Raw genomic sequence first — 10,606 nt, forward strand, 5'->3', positions numbered from 1 at the left:
TACATTATACCGTAATTGTTCTGTAATAATTGTATTAGACCTTCACATATAGTTCCTGATGGAAGCTGAATTTGATCTTGATAGCTGAACTTGATGTAGTGATGTGTTTCTGTCCAGGGGGAGGGGCTGCAGCAGCTGAGAGAGGCTCTGAAGATCCTGGCTGAGAGGGTTCTCATTCTGGAGCACATGATCGGCATTCACGGTGAGAGACACACACCCTTACTCAGAAAACAACAGCGTCCAATTCCAAGCAATCACTGTGTCTGTCAGTGACAAGTTATGTTGTATTGGAGAGTCCTGGTTGTGAGATTAAATTGATCTCCCTCTGTCTCCTTCCCCAATCCTTTCCTCCCTCTCTCTCTCTCTTTGGTAATTTCTCACAAAACCCACTAGAATCTGGTTCTGGCCTGGACATCCTGTCAGACCTGGTGCCCATGTTTAAAAACAAAAGGGCAGGACCCCAAACCCTGCTCCACTCTCTCACCACAGGAGACAGAAAGCTGATTGGAGAGGAAAGAGTGAGGAGGAGGGGCAAATAGATGGTCCTGCCAAGGGGTGTATTAGAGCATGGTTTGTATACGAACAGTGATTGGGTAAGAGATTGAGATAGATGTACCATGTGTTCTCTGGGTCAGAGTGGATGACCAGTCAATACTCATGAATCACAGAATTCTTACTTAGATCCTTGAATTTGGCCTGTTTAATGTGTTTTTTTTACATTGACTTTTAGTACTGTGTCATTATCGTAGTTATGTTATTTAAATGTAATTGTGTAACTTTGGTGCTGGTACCGGTCTCAACATGTGCATATTCTCAATGACATACTCCTGTTGGGAACTGTAGGATTACCAAGGGTAAAAGGAGATACTATAGCCAGTAGGATAAACATATTACAGTTGTATCTGTATTCAGTAAGAATATCATGACTGATTTTAGATCATATCTGTACTGTTTGTTTTTTACAAGATTTGTTTTCGGTTTTTGAATGGTTTGAATTTGATTTGAACACAACAGGGAAATAAATTGGTTTTGTTTCGGTTTTATATGTATAGTAATGATTTTGTATCCAATGCAGTAGGGGATATTGTACTGTATCTGCCACTGATGCATATCATTGCAGCAGATGGACATGCATGTTGATATCAGATTACATTGCCTCACATGGTTTGAGGTAACATTAATTGTTGTAGCACTAGGTAGCGCTTTTGCTTTGCATGTCCTGTTTCAACAAGTAGGCTGGTGAAGCAGGTGAAACTGTTGAATAGCCAACTGTAAAATAACGTTTGACCCGTTGATCTTACTTTTAGCTTCACCTTTTCTTTCAGTCTGGAGTTATTAACTCACCTGTTGAAAACCACATGTATAAATAGGTTGAATAGAATAAACGTCTGGTGGATTGGAGATGGAATGTGGTTGTGTGTTGGATGCTCTCATATGACCATTTTTATATTGGGTGTGGAGTCCTTGCCAACTCATTTGCAGAGTGTGTAACCAGTTTATTATTGCAGCTCAACTGTTAGGTCTTTCCCTACAGCATGTCTCTGACAATTTCATGACTCATTACTTCATTTGTGTGTTTCAGTTTTTCTTAATCTTTGAGAACGGTTCAGTTTTACAGTACGTTCACCTTTTTTCTTAAAAAGGTTTTTGTTTTCGTTTGAGTTGGCCCAGTATTTTGAAGAACGTTCTTTTCATAAAATTCACTATAATATTGACTGATTGGGATTTGTCTTCATTTTTTTCTGCACCATTGATATGGCTCTAGTGAACATATGGAATTGTAAATGTAGCCTATTTTAAGACACAAATTAGATGATTTTTGCCTTAATATTTTTTTATTTTAAATTGTACCTCATTTGAGTAGATATAAATTACGTAAGAACCTGTCTTATGTTGATCTTCAGTATAACTTGTGGTATTTTACATGCACAATGTAATGTACCTTGGCTTGCTGCTCGTCTTATCGGAGTCTCAAATTCCTATGAATTTCCATAAATACTGTGAACAGTGATGTACTGTAACACAATGGACAAAGGATGAATCTGAATCAGTCACCAAACTCCTATTATGTAAGGGCAATCTGAAGCATGGTGTTTTGTGTATCCCTACGGCACTCTTCTTCCCTTAACCTCTGTGAACCCCTGCGACTTGAAGGTGTCTGAAATATGCAAAAGGCTATTCCCACCTTATATAGAATACATTGTTAAGCATTACCTCTGACCCCAATCAACTCTTCACTTTCAACACCTTCATCCTGGAGTTCAAATGACAATGCCTTGTTAACACCATAGTCCTTTTTACTATGTTTTTATTGTCAGAATGGTGAGATGTGGAAAGGGTGATGATGTGTTGTTGGCTGTCAGAGGTGATTGGTCTGGTTATTTGAAGGTTGTGATTGGTTCCTTTACTCCGCCTCCTTGTCCTCTCCGTGGGTGATAACGTAGCACAGGTTCTTGTAGTCCAGATTGCCGGCGACGTCCAGGGGGAAGTTTGTGAACATGTCTTCGACCTAGACGAGTAAAGCACACAACGGTCACGCTAGGTCATGGGTTGAAACAATACATTAACTTAGCCCTTTGAGCTGAATTTGGTGTGTATATTTAGTTGAAATAAAAGTGAACACACATGCATGTCAAGTCAGGATAAGGCCTTCTTTGAGTAAGCCTGGATGAGACAGGAATCTCCACTCATGGTTTTGCTTTATGCTATGAAAACAAGCCATGGTAAACACACATGCAATATTAATGTGAGTTATATCTGTGAACACATCCATGTGCTTTTAAGAAAGAAATGCCATGGTCTCCAAGGGACTCAGTAGTACTGCATTAGGTCACTGTAAGTACATAGGATTCCTGTACACATATAGTTAGAATGGGTCAGTGCTCTAGATCGAATCTTACTACACTGGCTCTGACGCTTGTCGGATGTGGCAGGGCTTGCAAACCATTACAGACTACAAAGGGAAGCACAACCGAGAGCTGCCCAGTGACAAGCATACCAGACGAGCTAAACTACTTCTATGCTCGCGTCGATGCAAATAACACTGAAACATGCATGACAGCACCAGTTGTTCCGTAAGACTATGTGATCAAGCTCTGCTCAGCCGATGTGAGTAAGACCTTGAAACAGGTCAACATTCCCAAGGCCACAGGGCCAGATGGATTATCAGGACGTGGTATCTCTATTGCACTCCACACTGCCCTTTCTCACCTGGACAAAAGGAACACCTATGTGAGAAAGCTATTAATTGACTACAGCTCAGTGTTTAACATCAGTGCCCTCAAAGCTCATCAATAAGCTAAGGACCCTGGAACTAAACCTCCCTCTGCAACTGGATCCTAAACTTCTTGATGGCTCGCCCCAGGTGGTAAGGATAGGTAACAACACATCTGCCACGCTGATCCTCAACACGGGCCCCTCAGGGGTGCGTGCTCAGTCCCCTCCTGTACTCCCTGTTCACTCATGACTACACGGCCAGGCACAACTCCAACACCATCATTAAGTTTGTCGATGACACAACAATGGTAGGCCTGATCACCGACAAGACAGCCTATAGGGAGGAGGTCAGAGACCTGGCCGTGTAGTGTCAGGACAACAACCTCTCCCTTAATGTGATCAAGACAAAGGAGATGATTGTGGACTACAGGAAAAAGTGGGCCGAGCATGCACCCAGTCTCATCGACGGGGCTGTAGTGGAGCAGGTTGAGAGCTTCAAGTTCCTTGGTATCCACATCACCAACAAACTAACATGGTCCAAGCACACCAAGACAGTCGTGAAGAGGGCACCACAAAACCTATTCCCCCTCAGGAGACTGAAAAGATTTGGCATGGGTCCTCAGATCCTCAAAAGGTTCTACAGCTACACCATCGAGAGCATCCTGACTGGTTGCGTCACTGCCTGGTATGGAACTGCTCAACCTCCGACCACAAGGCACTACAGAGGGTAGTGCGTACGGCCCAGAACATCACTGGAGCAAAGCTTCCTACCATCCAGGACCTTTATACCAGGCGGTGTCAGAAGAAGGCCCTAAAAACTGTCAATGACTCCAGCCAGCCTAGTCATAGACTGTTGTCTCTGCTACCACATGGCAAGCGGTAACGGAGCACCAAGTCTAGGACCAAGAGGCTTCTAAACAGCTTCTACCCCCAAGCCATTTAACTCCTTAACATCTAATCAAATGGCTACCCAGACTATTTGCATTGCCCCCCTCCTTTTACACCGCTGCTACTCTGTTGTTATCTATGCATAGTCACTTTAATAACTCCACCTACATGTACACTACCGCTCAAAGGTTTGGAGTCACCGACTGTAGAAATGTCCTTGTTTTTTAAAGAAATTAAAGAAAAGCACATTTCTTGTCCATTAAAATAACATCAAATTGATCAGAAATACAGTGTAGACATTGTTAATGTTGTAAATGACTATTGTAGCTGGAAACAGCTACAATATGGAATATCTACATAAGCGTACAGAGGCCCATTATCAGCAACCATCCCTCCTGTGTTCCAATGGCACGTTGTGTTATCTAATCAGAGTTTATCATTTTAAAAAGGCTAATTGATCATTAGAAAACCCTTTTGCAATTATGTTAGCACAGCTGAAAACTGATTCCAAACCCAAATCCCACTGAGCCTCAGAAACCTGAGAGAAGGACATTACCTCAGCTTCGGTGAACTTGTCCGCCTGAGACATTATGTAATATTTGATCCTGGAAGGGAAAATTATGATTCGTTAGGTACAGCACATCAAACGCGACAGGGTGATATTTTAACAGAGTTGACCAAGGAGTTACACTTTCTTCCTTAATTATTTCCAAAAACACTTGCAACATTCTACAAGAAAAGGTCTCTGCTCTACAATAATCCATGACTATAAAACTAGCGACGCTATCACTGATGGATAATTATCAGCACTCACAAAAGAGAGATTCAATAGATTAGAGTCGAATCATTTTTAAAAATTAATCTACAGCCTTACTGTTGTACACTCTTAGAAAAAAAGGTGCTTTGGCTGTCCCTATAGGAGAAGCCTTTGAAGAACCCTTTTGGGTTCCATGTAGAACCCTTTCCACAGAGGGTTTTACATGGAACTCAAAAGGGTTCTACCTGATACCAAAAAGGGTTCTCCTATGGGGACAGCCAAATTACCCTTTTTTCTAAGAGTGTAGCTAATGACTTACAGATGTAGGATCTTTAATTTTTTCCCCTGCTGTAGCAAACTGGCTAATAATAATCCTGCAGCAACAGAAATAGGAATTATTATATTAATTATAATGAATGGACATTTTTTTGTAGGGGTTGATACATTTTTCATTAGGGCAAATCAAGTCTGACATTTTAAAGTGGAAATTCTAACTTGGACTTTTTAAAACCTAAAGTACACTACAAAGTGTGAATTTCCTGCTGTGCAGGAAAATGTTAAGCAACAAAGGAGTGATCAAATTAAGATCCTACATCTGTAGACCCTGATTCAGACCTGAGTTACTTTCCGAAACCAAAAATGTGGCTAAATAATCTAAATGATCAGACTATCTACCAGTTGGTGCAGAAACGGAGATGAATATGTATAGATGGCTTTATTTTATTGATCCCTATATTCTGACCCAGTTCTCTCAATGTATTATTTTGAGTCTGTTGACAAATCTAATTAAAAGGTACACCGTATTTAAAGGGATGGCTTAACAAATGTACAGAAAACCCTATTGAATGAAAGCTTTATGAGAAAAGAGCTACAGGTACTGGTTCAATGTTTGATGTTATTAGAGTTCATAAAATCCTTACTCTTCTCCCTTGAGGACTCCCTGTCCCTCGGGGTCGAAGATCTTGAAGGCGTTAATAATGGTCTCCTCAGGATCAGTACCTGAGAGAAGACACATGTTTCAGACATAAAGCTGCTCTGTCTAAACAGTGCACCGTGGGAAAAGGTCACTATGGAAAATACCGTAGTAATTTGCCTCATTATAATTCTAGTTCTTAATGTCTGTCTGAATATATGATTGTTGTAAAGCATTAACTAGCCATAATGCTTCTGTTTACATGTGATGCACGATGACATGTGCAAGCCCTAGTCAGCCATACAGGGGTGTTGCCTGACCTTTCAACTTCTCGCCAAACATGGAGAGGAATATGGTGAAGTTGATTGGTCCAGGGGCCATCTTCAGCATCTCGTCCAGCTCATCATTACCCACATTGAGACGGCCTGCAGAGACACACAGGACAGGAAGAGATACAGGTCAGAGTTAATTGGGATCACTCACATGACCAGGTGGTGTCACGGCCATCGTTGGAAGGAGACCAAGGTGCAGAGTGGTCTGCGTACATTTTCTTTTATTTATATAAAATGTCACCAACAAAACAAGAAATAACAAAACAACCGTGAAGCTTAACAGGGCTATAGTGCCACTAATAAAGATAATTACCCACAAAATATAGCAGGGAAAGAAAGCTGCCTAAGTATGATTCCCAATCAGAGACAACGATAGACAGCTGTCCCTGATTGAGAACCATACCCAGCCAAAACATAGAAGCATAAAAACCTAGAAAACAAAACATAGAATGCCCACCCAAATCACACCCTGACCAAACCAAAATAGAGACATAAAAAGGCTCTCTCAGGTCAGGGCGTGACAGGTGGGGAAAGTGGGAAAGTACAGCAGCACAGGTCTTATGGTCAGAAATGGTTGCTTGGATCAGTCATTCTCTAAATACATTTTAGAACAGTCTCATTGGAGATAGCTGGAGGAGAGAGGGTGTGTTAAACTACTCTAAACCATGGCATTGTTGAATACTTTTTTCTGATTGGCTGAAAGGGCATTATAGTGTGCATTATTTTACTTTGTAAAACTGGGTGGTTTGAGCCCTGAATGCTGATTGGCTGAAAGCCGTGGTATATTAGACCATATACCATGCATTTACTGGTATAATTACGCTGATAACCCGTTTATAATTAAGTGATACTGCCCGATAAGCCGGTGTTTGGAGGACCTACTGGCACGGGTGTTGTTATCACTGTTATACAACGGGTTACCAACATATTCAAATAATGACTGACATTATTGATTAAAAACATTATTTTTATGAATTTATTCATACTATTTCATCCTTCCACAAGATAAACATCCATAACAATGAGCTAATGAGGCGTGAACATTTTCTCACTCCTCAGGACACTTGTTCATAAGACCTAGCCAACAACACAGCTAACACGATTACTTCAAACTGAAGCTGGAAAGACTGCAAACTAGCTGCACTTCGTTTTGTTTTATTTCCTTGTATATATCCATAAAAAGGATGCAGCAGATTCATGATTTCAACTGGCTGAGAAACGCTGCCTGCCTGTCTGTCTCATCCTGACTCCCGACACCGTCATTACTATGGGACAGTTGGAAATCGAATTTGAATATTGAAACAATGTTGCAAATGTTGGAGAGATAGACAGCAAGTTTTATACAGATCTCTGCTGTTGAAAACTAGATGTTAGTCTAAAAGAAATGTGAGATAATGTCTAGATGCTTTTCATAATGGAGATCAAGTTTATAAATTGCTTGGCTGGGCTGATGAGGCAGTGGATTGTGCAGTAAAATTGAACAGAGTAAACAGGCATTTTAATGTCACAGATTTAGCCAGTGGTAACTTGTGGAATTGACACCAGCTGGAATACGGTTTTAACCAATCAGCATTCAAGATTAGGCAATAAGGCCCGAGGAGGTGTGGTTTATTGCCAATATACCATGGCTCAGGGCTGTTCTTATGCATGACCCAACACGGAGGGTTTGTGGTACTGTATATGGCCAATATGTGACCGACAGGCTCAAATCGGTCTTATGTAGCAACATTTGAAATGGTGTTTTTTACATTGGATAAAAGTAGAGACTCAGAGCAACAAAATGGTATATAATACACTACAGTTGAGGAACAATGGGGAAGTAATTTTGCTTTGAAAGTTGCTAAACAGCTCACTGAACATTACTCGCCCTAGCAGAGCTGGTTAGGCTGTTATGTTATCCAGAGCGTTGGTGACTGCAACTGTGCTGTCAGATTGTCTGTTCCTAAAATCAAAACGTGTCGCTCTCTGAGCGTTCAGAGCGCATGGCCGATGTGTAGGGTTGACCCGAACGTTCTGATCTCACAATGGCAGTCAAGCACCCAAGCTAACTGGCTAGCTACTTCTGTATCCAGGCACTGCACGTTGCGTCGTGCATACTCATTAGCACACCTATGCATGGTAGCTATCAGCAGGCTAGAATTCAATGGCTATAGTTAATTCTTACATGTTCTGTTAGAGCTGCTTTTGAAAGCAAAACTCGAATTGAAACATTGTCATTGTTGAATTCGGTTTTAATAAAAGCAAGTTAGGGCTGATGGTTTGGTTAGCTAAACTAGCAAGTCTGTTTGGTTACCAAGGTAACTACTGTAGCTGTCTGATTGGCTTGCTAGCTACTTCAGTGGATGTCGAACACATTTCATCCAGCAAATTAACGCATTTATTGCGCCAAATGTGTTAAATTGTAGCCACATCCATGGAGAAGTAGTTACGCAAGGGATAGTCAACCCGGGTCTCTATGCGTTCTCTGGAGAAAAAAAAAATGCAACTCCGTGGAAGGTTAGTTCCACTCACGTTCATTATTCTCCATAGATCGCATAGCCCTTGTCGATTATCCCTTGCGCAACTACTTCTCCAAGGATGATAACCTCACCCACCCCTTTTATAATGCAAAGGAAAATCTCCAGAGGAGTTACTAACATTAGCCTTAGCTCACCCAGAGCACAGAAGGTGTCCCTCAGGTCACTCTTGTCAATGAAACCGTCTCTGTTCTGGTCCATGATGGTGAAAGCCTCCTTGAACTCCTGGATCTGGGCTTGCTCAAACATGGAGAACACATTGGAGCTGGCCTCTGCTGCCTTCTTCTTTGCCTTCTTGGGTGCCTGAGATACAGAGGTAGGATCTTAATTTAAGACAGTTTGCTACAGCAGGAAAATAATCCTACAGCAACAGGAAATGTGAATTATTACAGTATGTGGATTATAATTAATGGACATTATTGTTGGGGTTCATACATTTTTTCGTAAGGGAAAATCAAGTCTAAAAGTTGAAATTAGACATTTCTGAACATCAGAAGTCAGAAGTCTTTTTAAACCTAAAATACACTACAAATGTTTACATGTCCTTCAATGTAAAGTTCTCCTGCAACAGTTTGATCAAAATAAGATCCTACATCAGTACACAGGAAAATTACAAGTTATTTGATGTTATGATGAATAGCAACAGCTTGCATACATTTTGATACAGATTGCATACAGTGACATTATGAAGTTTTGACAGTATCATGTAATATAACAGTAATATAACAGTAATAATATAATTACTGTTATATTTCATTAAAAATAATAGGTCATCATTTACTGGATTGTATTTCAAATGCACAACCAAAACTATGAACATCTTACATTGAGCTACAGAACACAGCATCCAGTCACAAAACTACATGGCTATTAATAGAGTTTGAATAAATGCATTTAAAAACATTAACAGCTGTCTACTTCTGAAGTAAGTTTAGCTACTCCAAGAACTCTCAGCATCCTAGACACCATAGAAGTGAGACACCTAGTTAACCTTAAGGTGAAGATGGAGACAAGTTGAGAGGAGAGAGTGAAGGAGGTGTCATTCTTACCATTGTGTTAGAAGTTTCTCAGTTGTTCACTTACTCTTGAGAGAACACTAAAAAGTGACCCTGGTTACTTATATAGCAAAACACTTGGCTCCTCTGCCCACCTGCACTATGTTTAGACAATGAGGGGACATTACCCTAGGCATGCCAGCCATATAGAGGACTAACACCCACCGCCCCCAGCCACCCATTGTAATTGACCCATGCAGGGGTGCTGTGGCTCTGAACAGTTTATGTGACACACTATCTTAGAAGCAGGGGACACGGTTAGAAGTTCAAACCTGGCACCTATCCTTGAGAGGGGGCTGGGGGGGGGGGGTTATGGGTAGTTGTAAATATGTGAGAATCCCTCAGACTTCACTGGTCCTGTACACTCTTAGAAAAAGGGTTCCAAAAGGGTTCTTCGGCAGTCCCCATAGGAGAACCCTTTTTAGTTACAGATAGACCTATTTTGGGTTCCATGTAGACCCTCTGTGGAAAGGCTTCTACATGGAACCCAAAAGGGTCTTACTTGGAGCCAAAAATAGTTATTTAAAGGGTTCTCCTAGATAGTGTTTTTTTTTCTCTCTCGAAGAGTGTAGTTAGGACGTGTGCAACACCGCATCTCAGCCCGCTAGATTACCACGGTAATGAATTGATGCCCTTGTCTAGTTTGTGTGGAAGGAGAGGCTTTGAACAGCTGTGGTGGGGCTTTTCACTAATAGGAGGGTTGGACACCATGACTGGATCGGATAAGGGCACTGATGTCATGGCAGGCATTGTTGAACACTAAACTGTTGCATTGTCTCACAATTAAACATTATAATCAACCCCTAAGATATTTCTTTAGAGAGTTGAGTATTGAGCAACCACTACAGCGGTGACTGCATTAAATAACATTGACACAGCTCAAGTCAGCTGCACACTCAAGATAGCTCACTTTTGTCAAGCAATTCAGT

General features: G+C 41.2%; 2 protein-coding genes across 3 annotated transcripts in view; one reads left to right on the top strand and one right to left on the bottom strand.

Annotated features, from left to right (window-relative positions):
• LOC124011111 (collagen alpha-1(XXVI) chain-like) overlaps positions 1–1,715 on the top strand; it is a 53,492-nt gene extending 51,777 nt beyond the window's left edge. For both annotated transcript variants that reach the window (XM_046324159.1, XM_046324150.1), the window contains exons 13-14: positions 118–202; positions 394–1,715. In XM_046324159.1, coding sequence (XP_046180115.1) covers positions 118–202; positions 394–539 — 231 coding nt within the window. In that variant the 3' untranslated portion in view covers positions 540–1,715. The remainder of the gene's footprint in view (positions 1–117; positions 203–393) is intronic.
• A 576-nt stretch (positions 1,716–2,291) lies between these two features.
• Positions 2,292–9,822, bottom strand: LOC124011120 (myosin regulatory light chain 2, ventricular/cardiac muscle isoform-like). The gene is made up of 6 exons (XM_046324174.1): positions 9,672–9,822; positions 8,760–8,925; positions 6,095–6,199; positions 5,782–5,860; positions 4,661–4,709; positions 2,292–2,509 (listed from the first exon to the last, which is right to left on the bottom strand). Exons 1-6 carry the CDS (start codon positions 9,672–9,674, stop codon positions 2,405–2,407), a joined length of 507 nt encoding a protein of 168 aa, XP_046180130.1. The 5' UTR covers positions 9,675–9,822; the 3' UTR covers positions 2,292–2,404.
• Positions 9,823–10,606: the final 784 nt, after the last annotated feature.

This window comes from Oncorhynchus gorbuscha, linkage group LG02 (genome assembly GCF_021184085.1).
Source record: "Oncorhynchus gorbuscha isolate QuinsamMale2020 ecotype Even-year linkage group LG02, OgorEven_v1.0, whole genome shotgun sequence".
NCBI classification, from domain to species: Eukaryota; Metazoa; Chordata; class Actinopteri; order Salmoniformes; family Salmonidae; genus Oncorhynchus; species Oncorhynchus gorbuscha.